The 17,241-nt window shown below is 38.7% G+C and overlaps 3 protein-coding genes across 3 annotated transcripts; all 3 read left to right on the top strand.

The window, feature by feature from the left end:
• Positions 1-2,449: 2,449 nt before the first annotated feature.
• On the top strand, positions 2,450-5,470 carry LOC129901595 (uncharacterized). The gene is made up of 5 exons (XM_055976834.1): positions 2,450-2,819; positions 3,489-3,588; positions 3,839-3,938; positions 4,511-4,599; positions 5,038-5,470. Exons 1-5 carry the CDS (start codon positions 2,636-2,638, stop codon positions 5,276-5,278), a joined length of 714 nt encoding a protein of 237 aa, XP_055832809.1. The 5' UTR covers positions 2,450-2,635; the 3' UTR covers positions 5,279-5,470.
• Positions 5,471-8,293: 2,823 nt separating this feature from the next.
• Positions 8,294-12,706, top strand: LOC129900088 (uncharacterized; the record flags this gene model as incomplete). Its single annotated transcript, XM_055975052.1, has 2 exons — positions 8,294-8,299; positions 12,224-12,706. Coding segments are annotated over exons 1-2 (489 nt in total), but the record flags the coding sequence as incomplete, so codon positions are not given.
• Positions 12,707-15,475: 2,769 nt separating this feature from the next.
• On the top strand, positions 15,476-16,421 carry LOC129899244 (ATP synthase subunit b', chloroplastic-like). The gene has a single exon (XM_055974130.1). It carries the CDS (start codon positions 15,624-15,626, stop codon positions 16,293-16,295), a length of 672 nt encoding a protein of 223 aa, XP_055830105.1. The 5' UTR covers positions 15,476-15,623; the 3' UTR covers positions 16,296-16,421.
• Positions 16,422-17,241: the final 820 nt, after the last annotated feature.

Raw genomic sequence — 17,241 nt, 5'->3', positions numbered from 1 at the left:
TCATGGATCCCATTGTCGTCCAATGAGGACTTATTTTTTTCCAAAAGAAGTCATATGTCTCCAAAGACTTAACCTTTGGGGGTCAGTTTTGATGACTGGTGTCTCTATTTTTTTTTTCTATTAAAAGTATATTCCTTTATTTTTTAAAAATTTAAAGGCCATTAAAAAATTATAATCCATGAAAACGTACAAAAACCATCAATTTAGACTAAAAGCGAGTTTACTATAAAGAACCATAATAAAAGACTCATATAAAGAGTCCCGAAATGCTCATCCCACAAATGATGGGTGGGTACTTTCATCCATTTTCTGATATTAATCATAATTAAATGCAACAGATTAAACTATAGAAAGATAAGGTACATGTATATGAATATTAAATTGTTCATGAATGATTACAAGTAGAACTAAATTATTATGTCTCGATGAAGTGTATAGTTTCTAATTGGGCCAACTCATAATGCCGGAAAAGTTGAGCATTACAATGTATTATAAGGTGGAACCAATATTTTCATTATGAAAAATCAAAAACAAAAGTGAACACATAAAAACATCAAAAAAATTAAATATATATAGTTTTATTACTGCAAATAATATAACATTCCGACGAAGGTGTGCAAGATGATCGTTTGTTAGTAATTTGTTTTTCTCAAATTCAATTTTGCTAGCGGGGCAAGTTATTGCTTCATCTTTTTCAATTAATTTGAACCTATTTGATTGAATAAAAAAATTCAGAATTTTTTTAAAAGATTTGTATTCTTAAATATATCATAATATTTGTGTGGTTATAATTCTTTTGCATTAAAAGGAAAATAAAAAAATTAAATTAAATTACTTTCAAATGCACAAAAGGAAATATGATTATGTTAGAAGTGTAGCACTCTTGTCTGGGCAAAATGTACATGTTCAATAAAGCAAAGAAGATAAAACAGAATATCAACAACACATGAATTACTTTATTCTTCCTTTGGACCAAAAAAGAAAAAATCTTTATTCCTCCTAATTGATTTATGGGAGTCTATTGGCTACTAGAGGAGGAGCTAATTCCTTTGAAAAGCAAATATATGGTGCTTTGTACATTGTAAAGAAGAAAAGGGAAGTGCCAAACACAAAAAAACATACACATTGTTCTTTCTTTTCTTATGTTTGGAAAACAAACGCTCATTTTTATTTTTTAGGTTCTCTAAATTTACACCGCATAATATTCATTTCAGGAGAAAATGTTGCTCAACAAAATTTATTCATATCTAGAACTTGAATTTGAGATTTTTAAGAATCTTATCTATCTAACCTCAATACTTTTTGATGCTTAATTCAATCTTAAATAACATTCTCATATTACTATTAATGACATTCCCTTATAGAAATATCATAATTTTTTTAAATATTCCAACATTAAAATTGTATTCTAAGGTATTAAACACATTTTAAAATTCAAACTTTATTTTTTTATATATTATTTTTCATGGCTAATCAGACGAAGACACATATAATGAAGGAAAATATTATTCTCTTCGTCCCAAAATAAGTGTCATCTTATCATTTTTTTTAATCCCAATGTTAGTGTCACTTTAGGGCTTCAAGACAAAAATAGTAATATGTTTTTCCAACTACACCTTTATACTCCATCTTTTAAAAGTGTTCATTTTCGAGAAATATTTATTAAATGTAGTTAATTAAGTAAACTACACATTGTGTTTTTTTTAAAAAATAAATATAAATTTTATTAAAATAACACTTATTTTGTGGTCTCCAAATGGGGTCTACGCAAGGCGAATTCAAATTAGTTGGGCTCTAATGCAAATATCAGACACCAAATGAAAATAAAGAAAAGGAAAACTATCTTATTAGATATATATCCATATATATTAAAATTATCTATACTTTCAAATAATTACGCATCTTATCACTAATTAAGAGTTTCTTATCATATGAGGAAGATACACCTAGATATATAAATTTTGCTACTAGATAGACTAAAATAGGGAGAGAAGCGAGTGAGATGGGGAGGGAGGCGAGCGAGATAGTAATGTATCTCTGATACATGCAAATCACACTAGATACACACTAGATACATGTATTTGTGTGATTCACTTGTATTTGGGATACCGTATACATAGGAGAGTGGCGATTGAGATGAGAGGGAGGCGAGCGGGATTTGTTATATATTCCAGATACATGTGAATTCACTTGGATACAATGTATCTAAAATAAATTATACCTAAATTTAACCCCAAGTACCCTGAGATACATGTATCTCGATATACTAAAATTTGGTAAGATTCGTAATATTACAAACTAGAATGTATCTAAATAATTAGCTCGTAAACTATTGTGAGATTGTGTAAGTTGCCGCCCAAAAAAAAGAAGGCACAAAGTTAAAAACAAAAAAAGTAGGCAGAAAGTGAGAGTAGAAAGCAATTGAATTGATTACTTTACGTTCCACTTAGAATCTCCTCCAACATAAGCCAACCACAATCTTAAATCTGTACCAAAGAATCACCAAAAGAAAGATATATAATAATAGTAAAACAATAACAATATTAATATTAGAAAACCAGGTAACTTAAGTAAATCAACTTAGAGCTCTTTAAAATGATCATGTTATGAATCAAATATAGTTTACTACTTATAGATGGAGGTTTTAAAGAGGGATGAAGAAGATGTTAGTCCTAGATTTTCATTTCAGAAGAATGGATCATCATTGTCTTGTGTAGTACCACCATTTTTGCTCAGTCCACAAAAGAGCTTGTACTACAACAAGCTACCTGAGGAGCCACTCAATCTCACAGTTCTCAAATTGGATGGATCTTCCTTTGGTAATTTTTCTTAACTTGACCTCTCTCTATGTGTCTGTATAGACGAAGAATCTAGGATTTAGAGTCACTGAGTTCAAATAGTACTGAAATTTATTTGTGTACGTGACCTTAGAAGCAGATCCAATATTCAAAGTGATGGTGTCAGAGTAGTATTGTTTATGTGTGTGTGTTTTTTAATCGGGGTAGGGGAAATGGGCAGGGGATTACAAGGTAGGGGAACGAACGAATCCTTGAAGGTGAAAGTTCAGCTAGCCAATTCGCTGACCTATTAAAGAATCCCCCCTATATATGTGTGTATCTACATATATGTACATGATTTTTTAATATTTGAATACGTATATATGGTTTGAGTCAAAGGTAGTAAGACATTAGGTGCTATCACATTCATTTCATACTACCTAGATTGATCCACATGTAGTGAGCTAGTATTGATGTATCCAGGGGCGGAGCTAGCTTGGAGGAAGGGGGTTCAATTCACTATTATGCAAATAGGGTAAAAGCTGGGTTTGTTTTGTTATATATAAGTTGTCGAACGCCTTGATATGAGGACTTTTTTTAGTAAAGTGGCAAAGCGGGTTCAAAAATTGCTTTAGGTTGCAGGCTTCATCATTGGTCATCTATCATATGGCTTTTCACATGGTCTGATCAATTGAATTTCGTGTTCTGCAGATATTAAAGTGGCGAGGAGTGGGACAGTGGCGGAGCTGAAACAGGCTGTGGAATCTGCCTTCAGTCATTTGCCAGAGACAGGAACAGGCAAAGTTTCATGGTATGTGTATTGCAAGGGAAAAATTGTAAACTAAATTTCTTCTTTGGTAACTTGCTTGAGACTTCTACTACTCGATTCTCTTATGAACAATTGAGAGATATGACTCAGTTTGAAAGGACCTAACGGTTGAATGATGTTACTTTACATAAACATGGTATAATGTCATCATGGAAGTCGATTTCTGTCTAACATAATATGCATAGTTGTTCCACTGTAACTAGTTTTATTGTGACAATATTACAATTTACAGGTCACATGTATGGGGACATTTTTGCTTGAGCTACGATGGACGGAAGCTACTTACTGATAGTGATTTGTTAGGAACCTATCGGATTAAGGATGGCGATAAGGTTTCTTCTCATTCATCATATTTTCGATCTAGGAAAGTTTTCTTTTTTATATTATCTTTATATGGTTTGCTTATGTTACTTGTTGCTAATGCATTGTAATATGCAATTTGTAAAAGGAGATGTATAGGATTAGGAACCACATTCCAATAATTTTCAAATCCTTCTTTAAGTCCAGGCTTTGAAGAAAATTGAATTTTTATAGCCAAATCAGAATCTTGACTTCTGCTGTTGAATGTGTGTGGTTGTGTTTATTCCCATCTGTTCGGAAATTAATAAGCTCCTCCGAGTACATCTTCATCAGCAAATAATTCCGAATGCACTATAAAGAGGTGAAACAGATTTATTATCAAAATATTTTAGATAATCGTGTGTAAGATTGCATACGTAGACAGATCTTCTCTTGGTGTTATCTATATTCTGGTTTTTGAGATTTCAGAAATTTCTTTCCACCCTGGAGTTGAAACTTTTTAAATCATTGTCAATGATTATGTACTTTTTTCTTCATAAAGCTCAAGTGGAACTGTTTGAACATTTCCTTAACGCGCTAATGCTTGATGTTTTTGCATTTGCAGCTCAGTTTTATGAGGCACGTCTCCATCAGCTACAATCTGGTCAAAACGCGATCAGAGAGAGAGGACCCTAGTAAAAATGAACCTAGCATGTAAGATCTGTATATTGTTGGTTCATGTGTTCTAATATTGCACTTCACCATGTCTTTTATGCTATTGATTTGCTATCGATGCTTGATTCTTCCATAGAATGCAAACACTAGGCCTTAGTTGCTGGACACTTGGTCATAAAAGTTGGATCTTGTTCAACTAGGTGTTTCCATTTATAATTTCTATACTAGAATATTGTCATTTATATGTTCCATTTATAGTTTCTATGATAATATCTTGCTGCTCATCATCATACTGATATAGGCCTGGCTATGTCACTTTGAGTGATCATGCAGAGGAATTGAAAGAATGGAATTAGTGTTGCAGAGTTTAATGCGTACTTTTATGAAATGTTCACTGTATGTATGAATTTGTCTTCCATAGTGGCATTATAAAAGCTGTTTAGATAATATATCATCTTTGAAAATGCATTTTTGCAGATCAAAAGGCTGTGAAAGCAGACAGCGGAGAGGTGAACGAGAGGGTAATCACCATCGAGATGACTTATTAGAGAACCATCAAAATAATATTCATGACAACAACAGAGGTGTCGTAGCCAATTGTGAATCCAGGTTGGTTCATTTGTTTAGAGGGTGGCTCCCATACAAATTGCCAGAGAGGAGAATAAAACAGAAAAGCAGTGCATCGAGATCACACGATGGTTTACCTATGGAGTTCTAACAGTGTTGTGCAGTGATTAGTACCTTTGAAAGAGAAGAATCCAGTAACTGTGCAAATGTTAAAAGAGAGTTGTTGAAGCTCTAAACTTTTGACTATCCAGTGATTTTAGTGTCCAAGCTGATTAATTCTGTAAAGAAAATTAGTTGCATCTGTTCCATTTCCTTATTTGCATATCAAAATTAGTTGTATGGACATGAATTTGCTGGGATTACTTGTGTAGAACACAAATACACAAATATCTCTTGGTCATTAGAAAGAGCAAATTGTAATGACCTTGAGGGTGATTTTCGTAAATTTGTACAAAACACGCGTGAACAGTAACACGCGTGAACAGTAACACGCGTGAACAGTAACTTTTTGGGCAGAAAATGCCCCTTTCTTCTCATTTCAATATTTTTCAACATTTGTTTGAGTTCTTGAACTCCTTGAGGTGATTTGAGAAGAGATTTTCGAGGCAAAGTGTTGGGTAAGTGATTTTTGACCTAAAACCTTCCTTTTTCATTAAGTTTTTGACGATTTTAACTCTTAAATTTTAGTTTCAAACCCCAAAAATCCTTGTTTCTTCCCTAATCCGAATTTAAGGAAAATTGTGATTTCCAACTCGTTTTGAGCTCTATTTTTATGGGTTTTTCAACCATGAGTTCCTTATTACCAATAGAATGGGATTGTTCAATAAATTTACAGATTTGACCCTTTTCGAAAATAGTTAATTTTTGGACCATTTTACCCCCGGTTCCGAAACCTATCAATATGGGTGTCATTGGACTCCTTGTGACGTGTATGTTTCATTGTTGATAGTGGGTTGTCATTCCGAGCGCTGAATTCGAGAGTTACTTGTCCGGTGGAGGTATTCGAGTGCGGTTTCGGCAATTGAGGTAGGTTTGGCTATCTTTCTTTGAGATTGAGATGGGGTAATTAATCATTCATATGTTATAGACTTTGGGATGGGGTTGTAGTATGAGTTGAGAATGTTATATATATTATGATGTCCGTGTGGAGGCTTATTTATTAATGTGTTGCCGTGACGGGGTTTATTTGTATTACATAGCCCGTGTGGGGGCCTTATTTGTTATCTTATTTGCTTTGAGAGCATGTGAATTATGATTTGCCTAAGAGAGAGGCTTGAGTATATTATTTGACTTGTGATGTCGCCTGAGAGATTGAGTTGGGGGTTTTGAGCATACTTGAGTATTGAAATATTGTTGAGAAAGGGGTGAATATTTAAATGAAAGTGTGTTCTTCCCGTTACTATTTATTGAGGGTGAATATCATGTGTAGGTTAAGTTTTGAGAACTTTGAACATTATACCACATGTGAGTTGATTATTACTTCCATGCATATGTGTTTTGATGCATTCATCCTCATTCATCACATCATGAAACATGGGAAGTTGAGAAATATGGAAATTCTTTTTGAGAAAGAAAATGAAACACCTTTAAACCTTTGTATCTTGAGTCCCTGACCGAGGCAGTTTTCCGGTAGGGTAGTGGATGCATTGTGATCCCAACCTTTGTATCTTGAGTCCCTGACCGAGGTAGTTTTCCGGCAGGGTAGTGGATGCATTGTGATCCCTTGACCACGAGGAGGTGGCAAGGATAATGAGATATTGTGATTGAGGTATATGGTCTGCGAGACCCCCATGGGTCCTGCTTGGTAGCACAGCTCGGCAGGTGTATACGACAGGCTGTGCGACAGTCTTGATTCCACCGTACCACCACATCATTGCATCATCATATTGCATTGCATTGCATTGACATTTGTGCTGCTTGAATTATTTGATTAATTGTGATTATGAGTTGTTATTATACTTTATTCGTGCCACTATATATATAAACTGGCGGCACCGATGCCGAAGTGGGACTTTTCTATATGCAGGTGGAAGCGTTCCTTAGTTTATTTCATAGGTTTGATTAATTCCTTATACTCAGTCAGCTAAAACCTACTGAGTACATGTGAATTGTACTCACCCCTACTTCTGTGTCCCTTTTTGATGCAGATACTAGTCGGGGTACCCCACGTGGCAGTTAATATTCTAGCGGATTGTGTAATTCTCAGATTAGTGGTGAGGTCCCAGAATTCGGATCGTCACTAGTCTATCTTTATTTTTCAGTCTTTTGTATCATTCAGAGACTTATGTTGTATCTTCAGATTCGAACCTTGTATTAGATGCTCTTTATACTTATGACACCAGGTTTTGGGATAATTTCTTCATTGTTTTTTTTTCTTTTTATTTAAATCGTGGAATCACTTTCCTCTTTGGAAGTCTTGTATGAATTTTATTTTTAGGGTTACACATCAGATTGGGTTTTGAGATGTGTGCCATCATGACCTCAGTTTTTGGGTCGTGACAATTGGTATCAGAGCACTAGGTTCACCGGTCTTATAAGTTAAAGAGCAGGGTGTCTAGTAGAGTCTTGCGGATCGGTACGTAGACGTCCGTACTTATCTTCGAGAGGCTACAAGATACTTAATAGGAGAATTTCTTTCTTTTTACTCCCTTCGTGCGATTTATTCATATCAAGTGTTGTATACCTCTGATCTATTCCTTCTGCGCAGATGGTGAGGACTAGAGCCACAATTACTGAGGGTGAGGTTGCACCTGCTGCTCAAGCCCCAGTACGCGGGCGAGGTAGAGGACGTGGTGGAGTCAGGGGACGAGGCCGAGCAAGGGGAGCGGCACCTGCTCGTGGACGAGCTAGAGAGCTATCACCTGAGCCCATGTATGAGCATGAGGATGACTTAGAGCAGAAGACTGAGGAGGAGAGGCCATCCCAGCCTCCTGTGGTTCCCGATAGTACTCCGATGCTTCAAGAGCTATTGGTTCGATTATTGGCTAGACTGGATGGTGCTCCTACCTCTGGTATTATTTCAGGTACTATAGGTTCTCCTATCACAGTTGGTGCTACACCGCCAGTTCAGGGGCCTAGTGTAGGATTTCAGACTCCTGGTTCATCTTCAATGCCTTCTATTGCACCTCCGAGATTTGCAGCTCCGCCAGTTTCTGCTAATGCTGCCATGTCGGTAGCTGAGCAGAAGAGTTTCGAGAGGTTCGTTCGATTGGCACCTCCAAGGTTTGATGGTAAAGCCGGAGAGAAAGCCTATGACTTTTTGACTGAGTGTCAAGATAGGTTGTTCAACCTAGGCATTTTAGAGGCACATGGAGTTGCTTACACTTCATATCAATTTGCGGGAGTGGCCAAAGAATGGTGGAGGTCAGTTCTTGCTCGTAGACCTATTGGTTCTCCAATGATGAGTTGGGAACAGTTTACTGAGGTGTTCCTTGAGAGATTTGTGCCATATAGCCTTCGTGATCAGCGTAGGGATGAGTTTGACAGACTGGAGCAGGGCTCCTTATCTGTATCTGAGTACGAGACTCGCTTCCATGAGTTATCTCGTTATGCTATGTCGAGTATTCCCACCGAATTCGAGCGGATTCGCAAACTAGTGAAGGGATTCGCCGGTTATCTCCAGGAGGCTACAGCCTCTCTTGTACTGTCTGGGGGTACGTTTCAGAGTATTATTGATCATGCCAGGATGATAGAGAGTATCCGACGTGCTAGACAGGGCGGGGCCAAGAGGTTCCGTCGGCAGGGTCAATTCAGCGATCATTCCTCCAAGGGTAGAGAATATTCGGGTTCAGGAACCCATGGTTATCAGGGCAGACCAGTCCAGGCAGCTATTCAGGGTTCTTCGAGCTCCGGAGGTCGTTTTGACAATTCTAGTTATTCCCCACGGAGTTCAGGTCCTCGAGGTTGTTATGTGTGTGATGAGCTTGGGCATAAGGCCCAAGATTGCCCCAAACGTGCTCCTTCTAATGGACGGCCTGGGGCACCAGTTGTTCATTCTATAGATGCTCCAACTATTCGAGGTTCTTTGCAGAATACTAGAGGTGGCACCCATGGTGCTAGGGGTAGAGTACGAGGTGGTGCTCGTGGTGGTTCGCAGGCTAAGGGTGACCGTCAGTTATGCTATGCTATACAGGGTAGATATGAGGCAGAAGCCTCTGATGCAGTTATTACAGGTATTGTTCCAGTTTGCCATCGTTCTGCTTCAGTATTATTTGACCCAGGGTCTACCTATTCTTATGTGTCGACTTATTTTGATGTGGGTATTGATTATGTGAGTGAGTCTCTTATTGTGCCTATTACTATTTCTACCCCAATAGGTGAATCTTTAGTAGTGGATCGGGTATACAAGGGATGTTTGGTGATATTTTCGGGTAGAGAGACCCGTGCAAACTTGATTTTATTAGACATGCTTGATTTTGATGTGATACTGGGTATGGACTGGTTATCTCCTTATCATGCTATATTAGATTGTTATGCAAAGACCGTGACCTTAGCTTATCCCGGTTTACCTAGCTTAGTATGGAAGGGTAATCCGAGTTCATACCCTAAGGGGTTGATATCTTATATTCGTGCTCGTCGCTTGATGGATAAGGGTTGTTTGTCTTATTTGGCTCATGTACGTGATCTCACCACGGAGTCATCGCATATAGAGACTACGAGGGTGGTGAGAGAGTTTATGGATGTATTTCCTACAGACTTGCCGGGAGTTCCTCCTGATCGTGATATCGATTTTGTGATTGATTTGGAGCATGACACTAAACCCATCTCTATTTCTCCTTATCGGATGGCTCCGGCAGAATTGAAAGAGTTGAAAGAACAATTGGAAGATTTATTGAAGAAAGGGTTTATTAGACCTAGTGTATCACCGTGGGGTGCACCGATTTTATTTGTGAAGAAGAAAGATGGTACTATGAGGATGTGTATTGACTATCGACAGTTGAACAAAGTCACTATCAAGAACAAGTATCCTCTCCCTCGCATTGATGATTTATTTGACCAGCTTCAAGGTGCATCGGTGTTCTCAAAGATTGATTTGAGGTCGGGTTACCATCAGTTGAGAGTTCGAGAATCTGACATCCCGAAGACTGCATTCAGGACTCGTTATGGGCATTATGAGTTTGTGGTTATGTCCTTCGGGTTGACTAATGCCCCGGCTGCTTTTATGGAGTTGATGAACTGGGTATTTCGACCTTATTTGGACTCGTTTGTGATTGTGTTTATTGATGACATCTTGGTTTATTCCAAGAATGAGGCGGATCATGTTAGGCACCTGAGGACAGTCCTTCAGAGATTGAGAGAGGAGAAGTTGTATGCAAAATTCTCCAAATGTGAGTTTTGGCTTGAGTCCGTGACATTCTTGGGTCATATAGTGACCAAGGATGGTATTATGGTTGATCCAGCCAAAGTTGCAGCGGTTCGTGATTGGGTTAGGCCTACTTCGGTTACCGAGATTCGGAGTTTTATTGGGTTGGCAGGCTACTATCGTCGGTTTGTTCAAGGATTCTCTTCTATTGCAGCCCCATTGACTAGGCTAACTCAAAAGACCGTGGCATTTCAGTGGACTGATGAGTGTGAGGCGAGCTTTCAAAAGCTCAAGGAATTATTGACTTCAGCACCTATTCTAGCCTTACCCGAGGAGGGCGTGGCATTTATTGTGTTTTGTGATGCTTCGGGAGTCGGCTTGGGTGGTGTATTGATGCAAAAAGGTAGAGTTATAGCTTATGCTTCTCGACAGTTGAAGGTACATGAGAAGAACTATCCTACCCACGACTTAGAGTTAGCAGCAGTGGTGTTTGTTCTGAAGATGTGGAGGCATTATCTCTATGGAGTGCATTGCGAGGTCTATACTGACCACCGTAGCCTTAAGTATATCTTTTCTCAGCCGAATCTGAACATGCGGCAACGTAGGTGGTTAGAGTTATTGAAAGACTATGACATTACCATACTTTATCATCCGGGCAAAGCTAATGTGGTAGCGGATGCCCTGAGTCGCAAAGCATCTAGCATGGGTAGTTTGGCCTTTCTTAAGGCTGTGGAGAGGCCTTTGGCGTTGGAGGTTCAGTCATTGGCTAGACAGTTGGTCCGACTGGATATTTCTACACATCATGGTATTTTGGCATTTGTGGAGGCTAGGTCTACTTTGATGGACCAGATTCGTACACACCAGTTTGAAGATGAAAAGTTGAGGGCCATTCGAGACAAAGTGTTGAGTGGTGAAGCAAAATCAGCCTCTCTTGATCAGGAAGGAGTTTTGAGGATTAATGGTCGCATTTGTGTGCCCAAGGTTAGTGAATGGGTACGTATGATATTAGAGGAGACTCATTGTTCCAAGTATTCGATTCATCCGGGAGTGGCAAAGATGTTTCATGACTTGAAACAACATTATTGGTGGTGTGGCATGAAGAGAGACATTATTGATTTTGTGGCTAAGTGTCTAAATTGCCAACAAGTGAAGTATGAGCATCAGAAACCGGGTGGTCCTATGCAAAGGATGCCCATTCCTGAGTGGAAATGGGAGCGTATCACTATGGACTTCGTGTCTGGATTACCCATGGCATTGGGTAAGTATGACTCTGTCTGGGTGATTGTGGATCGATTGACCAAATCAGCCCATTTCCTTCCGGTGAAGACTAGCTACAATGCGGATCAGTTAGCTAGGATCTATCTTCGTGAGATTGTTAGGCTGCATGGGGTGCCTATCTCTATTGTATCGGATCGGGGTTCAGTGTTCACCTCTCACTTTTGGAAGGCATTACAGCGTGGTTTGGGTACGCGACTAGAGATGAGTTCAGCATTTCATCCCCAAACTGATGGTCAGTCTGAACGGACTATTCAGGTGTTGGAGGATATGCTTAGGGCCTGTGTGATTGATTTTGGTGCCCGATGGGACCAACACTTGCCCTTAGCAGAGTTTGCCTATAATAACAGTTATCACTCCAGCATTCAAATGGCACCATTTGAGGCATTGTATGGTCGTAGGTGTCGATCACCCATTGGATGGTTTGATTCTGTTGCGGTTGATGCATTGGATACTGACTTACTTAGGGATGCTGTGGAGCGGGTACGTTTGATTCAGGGTCGACTATTGACAGCTCAGAGTCGTCAGAAGAGTTATGCTGATAGGAGGGTTCGTCCCTTAGAGTTCATGGTGGGTGATTGCGTGTGGCTTAAAATATCGCCCATGAAGGGTGTGATGAGGTTCGGAAAGAAGGGCAAGCTTAGCCCAAGGTTTGTTGGCCCGTTTGAAATCCTGAGGAGAGTAGGTGGAGTGGCGTATAAGTTGGCCTTACCCCCTAAATTGTCAGCTGTCCATCCGGTGTTTCATGTTTCCATGCTTCGCAAGTACATACCGGATGAGTCTCATGTGATTTCTTATGATGCGGTAGAGTTGAGTCCGGATTTGACTTATGAGGAGGAGCCGACAGTTATTCTAGATAGGCGGCTTCGTAGACTCAGGACCAAGGAGGTCGCTTTGGTCAAGGTGCAGTGGCAGCATCGGCCTGCTGAGGAGGCAACTTGGGAGTTAGAGTCTGATATGCAGGCTCGATACCCTCAGCTTTTTGAGACCCCAGGTACTTTATTTTATCTTATGTTCGAGGACGAACATCCTTTTTAGTGGTGGATATTGTAATGACCTTGAGGGTGATTTTCGTAAATTTGTACAAAACACGCGTGAACAGTAACACGCGTGAACAGTAACACGCGTGAACAGTAACTTTTTGGGCAGAAAATGCCCCTTTCTTCTCATTTCAATATTTTTCAACATTTGTTTGAGTTCTTGAACTCCTTGAGGTGATTTGAGAAGAGATTTTCGAGGCAAAGTGTTGGGTAAGTGATTTTTGACCTAAAACCTTCCTTTTTCATTAAGTTTTTGACGATTTTAACTCTTAAATTTTAGTTTCAAACCCCAAAAATCCTTGTTTCTTCCCTAATCCGAATTTAAGGAAAATTGTGATTTCCAACTCGTTTTGAGCTCTATTTTTATGGGTTTTTCAACCATGAGTTCCTTATTACCAATAGAATGGGATTGTTCAATAAATTTACAGATTTGACCCTTTTCGAAAATAGTTAATTTTTGGACCATTTTACCCCCGGTTCCGAAACCTATCAATATGGGTGTCATTGGACTCCTTGTGACGTGTATGTTTCATTGTTGATAGTGGGTTGTCATTCCGAGCGCTGAATTCGAGAGTTACTTGTCCGGTGGAGGTATTCGAGTGCGGTTTCGGCAATTGAGGTAGGTTTGGCTATCTTTCTTTGAGATTGAGATGGGGTAATTAATCATTCATATGTTATAGACTTTGGGATGGGGTTGTAGTATGAGTTGAGAATGTTATATATATTATGATGTCCGTGTGGAGGCTTATTTATTAATGTGTTGCCGTGACGGGGTTTATTTGTATTACATAGCCCGTGTGGGGGCCTTATTTGTTATCTTATTTGCTTTGAGAGCATGTGAATTATGATTTGCCTAAGAGAGAGGCTTGAGTATATTATTTGACTTGTGATGTCGCCTGAGAGATTGAGTTGGGGGTTTTGAGCATACTTGAGTATTGAAATATTGTTGAGAAAGGGGTGAATATTTAAATGAAAGTGTGTTCTTCCCGTTACTATTTATTGAGGGTGAATATCATGTGTAGGTTAAGTTTTGAGAACTTTGAACATTATACCACATGTGAGTTGATTATTACTTCCATGCATATGTGTTTTGATGCATTCATCCTCATTCATCACATCATGAAACATGGGAAGTTGAGAAATATGGAAATTCTTTTTGAGAAAGAAAATGAAACACCATTAAACCTTTGTATCTTGAGTCCCTGACCGAGGCAGTTTTCCGGTAGGGTAGTGGATGCATTGTGATCCCAACCTTTGTATCTTGAGTCCCTGACCGAGGTAGTTTTCCGGCAGGGTAGTGGATGCATTGTGATCCCTTGACCACGAGGAGGTGGCAAGGATAATGAGATATTGTGATTGAGGTATATGGTCTGCGAGACCCCCATGGGTCCTGCTTGGTAGCACAGCTCGGTAGGTGTATACGACAGGCTGTGCGACAGTCTTGATTCCACCGTACCACCACATCATTGCATCATCATATTGCATTGCATTGCATTGACATTTGTGCTGCTTGAATTATTTGATTAATTGTGATTATGAGTTGTTATTATACTTTATTCGTGCCACTATATATATAAACTGGCGGCACCGATGCCGAAGTGGGACTTTTCTATATGCAGGTGGAAGCGTTCCTTAGTTTATTTCATAGGTTTGATTAATTCCTTATACTCAGTCAGCTAAAACCTACTGAGTACATGTGAATTGTACTCACCCCTACTTCTGTGTCCCTTTTTGATGCAGATACTAGTCGGGGTACCCCACGTGGCAGTTAATATTCTAGCGGATTGTGTAATTCTCAGATTAGTGGTGAGGTCCCAGAATTCGGATCGTCACTAGTCTATCTTTATTTTTCAGTCTTTTGTATCATTCAGAGACTTATGTTGTATCTTCAGATTCGAACCTTGTATTAGATGCTCTTTATACTTATGACACCAGGTTTTGGGATAATTTCTTCATTGTTTTTTTTTCTTTTTATTTAAATCGTGGAATCACTTTCCTCTTTGGAAGTCTTGTATGAATTTTATTTTTAGGGTTACACATCAGATTGGGTTTTGAGATGTGTGCCATCATGACCTCAGTTTTTGGGTCGTGACACAAATCCATCTATCATCAGAGTTGAACTTCTGCAGTCTGGTTTGCTATTTCCCCATGGGTATTCAGAAAGAGTTTACTCCTATGTTTTATGCACTCACGATATAAAACAATACTTACACAATCCAGTTACTCATGAACTAATTATAGGTACATCATACTACAAGGGTTAATTGGTAATCTAGTAAAAATGTTAACTAACGGTATGCTTCTCGTGTCTGATCCTTCAAAATCGTGCATCTTTGGAGAATCGAACACGGGTACAATAACATTTTTTAAGAATCCAAACAACTTAATACTAACCTATCATCGTAGGTTCGTTAAACTACACTAAATAACGTAAAAATTATTTACCCTAATAGCATAATAACTTAAACCTAGATAAGAAATTAGGTATATGAATTAATTTGTGGATCACAATTCTCAAACTTTTTAGTCACTACCAACTGATAACAAGTGTAACTTTTTTATTTTTGGGTTTCCAATCTCGGTACGTCCACATTGTAGCCCGACGACTAAAACTGTGTAACTAATTAAACAAGGATATGACTTAAAGAAAATACTCAGAGAGAAAAAGAAAGACCTCACGTGAGTGGCACACTCCTAAAGCTCCAATTCTCAGCCTCATCGTATTGTGTGGCATAGATTGAGATAGCCTTTCTAAGATCTTCCTTCTTCCCTTTTCTAAAAACAAACAAATCAAGAATCGACTCTCTCAAAAAAATATTTTTTTTACAACTGCAAAATCCCAAGTTGCAGAAGAACAGAAAGAAGAAGAAGCAGAAGCCATGGCCAACATGATGATGAGTTCCTCCAAAGTCTTAATCACTTCTTCATCCTCCACCATCCCTCCATCTCCAAGATTCAAACTTTCCCTCCCCCAAATCCCTTTTCCAAAACTACCCCTCCCCAAATCACCCAAATCCCTCGAATCCCTTTCAATCCCATCAACTTTCAAGTCCATTTCAGTCATTCTTGCAAGCTCATTGGTCATGGCACCACCTTCACTAGCAGAAGAAATTGAAAAAGCTTCCCTTTTTGACTTCAACCTGACACTCCCAATCATCATGGCTGAATTCCTCTTTCTCATGTTTGCTTTAGACAAGATTTACTTCAGCCCATTAGGGAAATTCATGGATGAAAGAGATTCTGCCATTAAGGAGAAACTTAGCGGTGTAAAGGACACATCTGCAGAAGTGAAGCAACTGGAAGACCAAGCTGCTGCAATTATGAAGGCTGCAAGGGCTGAGATATCAGCAGCATTGAACAAGATGAAGAAAGAGACTCAGCTAGAAGTGGAACAGAAGATTGCAGAAGGGAGGAAGATAGTTGAGGCTGAATTGCAAGAAGCTTTGGCTAGCTTAGAGAGTCAGAAGGAGGAGACAATCAAGAGTCTTGATTCTCAGATTGCTGCCCTAAGTGATGAGATTGTCAAGAAAATCCTTCCTGTTAGTAACTAATTCTGAAACATGTAATATATTTTTTCTTGGGATTGGTAAGAGTTAACAGCTTGTTTGGATGGTGTTACCTATTGTATTGGACTGTGTTGTTAGTTTAAATACAATGTTTGTTTTGTCTGTTATATACATTTTTTTGTATTGTATAGTTAAATCTATCGTTACGTAATCACGAGTAGTCTCATTTTATATAACGACCAATTCGGTGTGATCATGTTGTGTTAGTTTTCTTGTTGTTGTTGTGATGCTCTTGCAGGTGACATGTATGGGGACATTTTTGCTTGAGCTATGATGGGCAGAAGCTACTTACTGATAGTAATTTGCTAGGAACCTATCGAATCAAGGATGGTGATAAGGTTTCTTCTCAGTTCATTGTATTTTCTCAGAAAGTTTTCTTTTATCTGATCTTTATATTTTTCGCTTATGTTACTTGTTGTTAATGCACTGGAATATGCAATCTGTAAAAGGAGATTATGAGATTAGTAACCACATTCCAATAATTTCCAGGCTTTGAAAAAGCTTGGTTTTTTTGGAGATAAATCAGGATCTGTCATTCTGCCGTTGAATGTGTGTGGACTGGCACAGATAGAGCTTATATGTCAGCAGTTTGTCTCTATTTATTCTAATTTGTATTTTAAAGTATTGCTTCGATGTAGGAGTATTGTTTGGAAACTAAGAAGCCCCTTTGATTATATCTTCCTCAGCAAATAATTCTCACAGCACTAAATAGAGGTGAATATGGTCTGAAGAGAGACATAGTTCAATTACTAAGGCTCCAGGGAGATTCTGGTTCATATAATTCTCCCAACCAAAAAGCAACAGATTGTTACAAGTTAAGAGCTGGATATGGGCCAAAGCAGAGAACTCTGTTTGTTATAAGTAAAACTTTTTTTTTAAAGAGATTTTAGACGGATTATCTTCCCGCCACATGAACATTTTCTTAACACAC

Source organism: Solanum dulcamara, chromosome 8 (genome assembly GCF_947179165.1).
Source record: "Solanum dulcamara chromosome 8, daSolDulc1.2, whole genome shotgun sequence".
Lineage (NCBI taxonomy): Eukaryota > Viridiplantae > Streptophyta > Magnoliopsida > Solanales > Solanaceae > Solanum > Solanum dulcamara.
This window is presented reverse-complemented; position numbering and strand designations above follow the sequence as displayed.

Excerpts from the sequence above, each read along its gene's own strand:
- LOC129899244 (XM_055974130.1), top strand. The coding sequence starts at position 15,624 with ATGGCCAACATGATGATGAGTTCCTCCAAAGTCTTAATCACTTCTTCA.
- LOC129901595 (XM_055976834.1), top strand. The coding sequence starts at position 2,636 with ATGGAGGTTTTAAAGAGGGATGAAGAAGATGTTAGTCCTAGATTTTCA. Across the intron at positions 3,589-3,838 it reads GGAACAGGCAAAGTTTCATG|GTCACATGTATGGGGACATT; the intron begins GTATGTGTATTG and ends TACAATTTACAG. Across the intron at positions 3,939-4,510 it reads GGATTAAGGATGGCGATAAG|CTCAGTTTTATGAGGCACGT; the intron begins GTTTCTTCTCAT and ends TTGCATTTGCAG.